Source organism: Antrostomus carolinensis, unplaced genomic scaffold, assembly GCF_000700745.2.
Source record: "Antrostomus carolinensis isolate BGI_N321 unplaced genomic scaffold, ASM70074v2 scaffold20789, whole genome shotgun sequence".
NCBI lineage: Eukaryota > Metazoa > Chordata > Aves > Caprimulgiformes > Caprimulgidae > Antrostomus > Antrostomus carolinensis.
The window spans coordinates 1437-3188 of NW_010339503.1; the positions used below are offsets into that span (position 1 = coordinate 1437).

The 1752-nt window shown below is 57.9% G+C and overlaps 1 protein-coding gene across 1 annotated transcript in view; it reads right to left on the minus strand.

Moving 5' to 3' along the window:
• LOC104531088 (U3 small nucleolar RNA-associated protein 14 homolog A) overlaps nt 1-1733 on the minus strand; it is a gene marked incomplete at its 5' end in the record, with an annotated part of 2987 nt that extends 1254 nt beyond the window's left edge. The window contains 5 exon segments of the mRNA XM_029086964.1: nt 2-245; nt 431-806; nt 1237-1314; nt 1405-1528; nt 1636-1733. Coding sequence (XP_028942797.1) covers nt 2-245; nt 431-806; nt 1237-1314; nt 1405-1528; nt 1636-1733 — 920 coding nt within the window.
• Nucleotides 1734-1752: the final 19 nt, after the last annotated feature.

Here is a 1752-nt window from a genome sequence, read left to right on the forward strand (position 1 = left end):
CTTCTCCTCCTGCTTCTCTGCTTTTGTGGCTGTTGGCTTCTCCTGCTCTTCCACACGCTCCTCTGAAGCCAGAGCTTCCACATCCTCCATCGTCCGTGCCCGGTCCAGCTGCTCCGACAGCAGGATCTGCTCCTGGGCCTCCTGGGGAGGCTGCTCCAGCCCCGTGCTCTCCTTCTCCTCAGCACAGATGGGGTGGATGGGGTTGTCCCCTGGCAGCTCAGAAACCACCTCTGCTTCACCAGCACCTACTCAGTGAGACAAGAGATGAGAAACAGTCACCTCTGAGCAGGGATGGAGCAGGACAAGCTGTGTGAAACGGGGCAGGAACAGCCCCCCCCTTGTCCTTTGCCCAGCCCTGGGGCACACCAGACCCACATCACCTGGGGCTGTGAGCTCCTCACCTCATCCCTCACCTCATCCCTCCCCTCACCTTGTCCCTCAGGGCTCCCCATCCTCTGCTGCCTCGACTGCCGCTTCTGAGCAAAGTCTTGTAGCAGAGCTTCCTCCTCCGACATCTCCTCCTCTGACATCTCCTCCTCCTCCTTGGTCTCCTTGTTCTCCACACCACCAGGCACCACAACATCTCCAAGACCCTCCTGCACCTCAGGCTCTTCAGCTGGGCCACTGGCCTTGCCCAGCATCCAGGGATTATTAGCTCCACTCGCACCCGCAGGGACGATGGGGACAGTCACGGGCGCGAGATCCTCCTCAGGAACATCACCTGGCTCCTCCTCGGGCAGCTCCACTCGTACCTTCTGCATCAACTCCTTGTTCTTGGCCAGCTGCTCCTGCATGGCCTTACGGGCCTGGGAAGGGATTGAGATGTTTCTAATGCAGGTGAGAAACAACAGGCCCACCTTCCCTGTCCCACCTCAGGTGTCTCCCCCTTCCCCAACCAGCTTTAAGAGACTTTATTGTGGCCTTTCAGGATCTAAAGAGGGTTCCTAAGAAAGATGGAGAGAGACTGGAGCAACAGGACAGGGGACAATGGCTTGAAAGTGTCAGAGGGGAGATGGAGCTGAGATGTGAGGAAGAAATTGTTTGGTGTGAGGGTGGTGAGCCAGTGTCCCAGGTTGGCCAGAGAAGCTGTGGCTGCTCCTCCCTGGAGGTTCAAAGCCAGGTTGGATGAGGCTCTGAGCAAGCTCAGCTAGGTGGAAGATGTTCTTGCCCACGGCAGGAAGGTTGGACTGAAGTCTTTGAAGGTCCCTCCCAACCCAAACCCTTCTGTGATCTCACCTCCAGGTCATATTTAGCCACGATGGCCCTGGAACGGGCCCATTTCCCCTTGTTCTGGTGCTTAAGACTCATCCTCTCCTGGGTGGAGGAAGAAAAGAGAAGCATCAGAAAGATCAGGGACTCCCCAAGGGCTTTGGGGAGGGGTGAGGAGAAGCCCAACAGCAGCACCTGCATCCTGAGCTGCTCCAACTCCTCCAGCTTTGCCAAGGCAGCTTCAGGATCCGACTTCTGCAGCAGCTCAAACTCCTTCAAGGCCTTTCGCCTCTTGCTCTTCCTCAGCACGCGATGGTACCTGCAGCACGAGGGTGGAAGAGCCAAGGAGTGAGACCTCAAGGTGCTGGAGAGGTGTGGTGGTCTCACCTGGCCAACACCCAACGCAGCAGTGACCCAGAACCTCACTTCTTGCTCTTGATCTTCTTTTCTCGACGAGCTTTGGCTTCGTAGTAGGATTGCACAGCTCGAGCTTTCTGCAGCTCCGCGCGCCGCTGCCGGGCCTGGGGGGGAGCACAGGGGGAG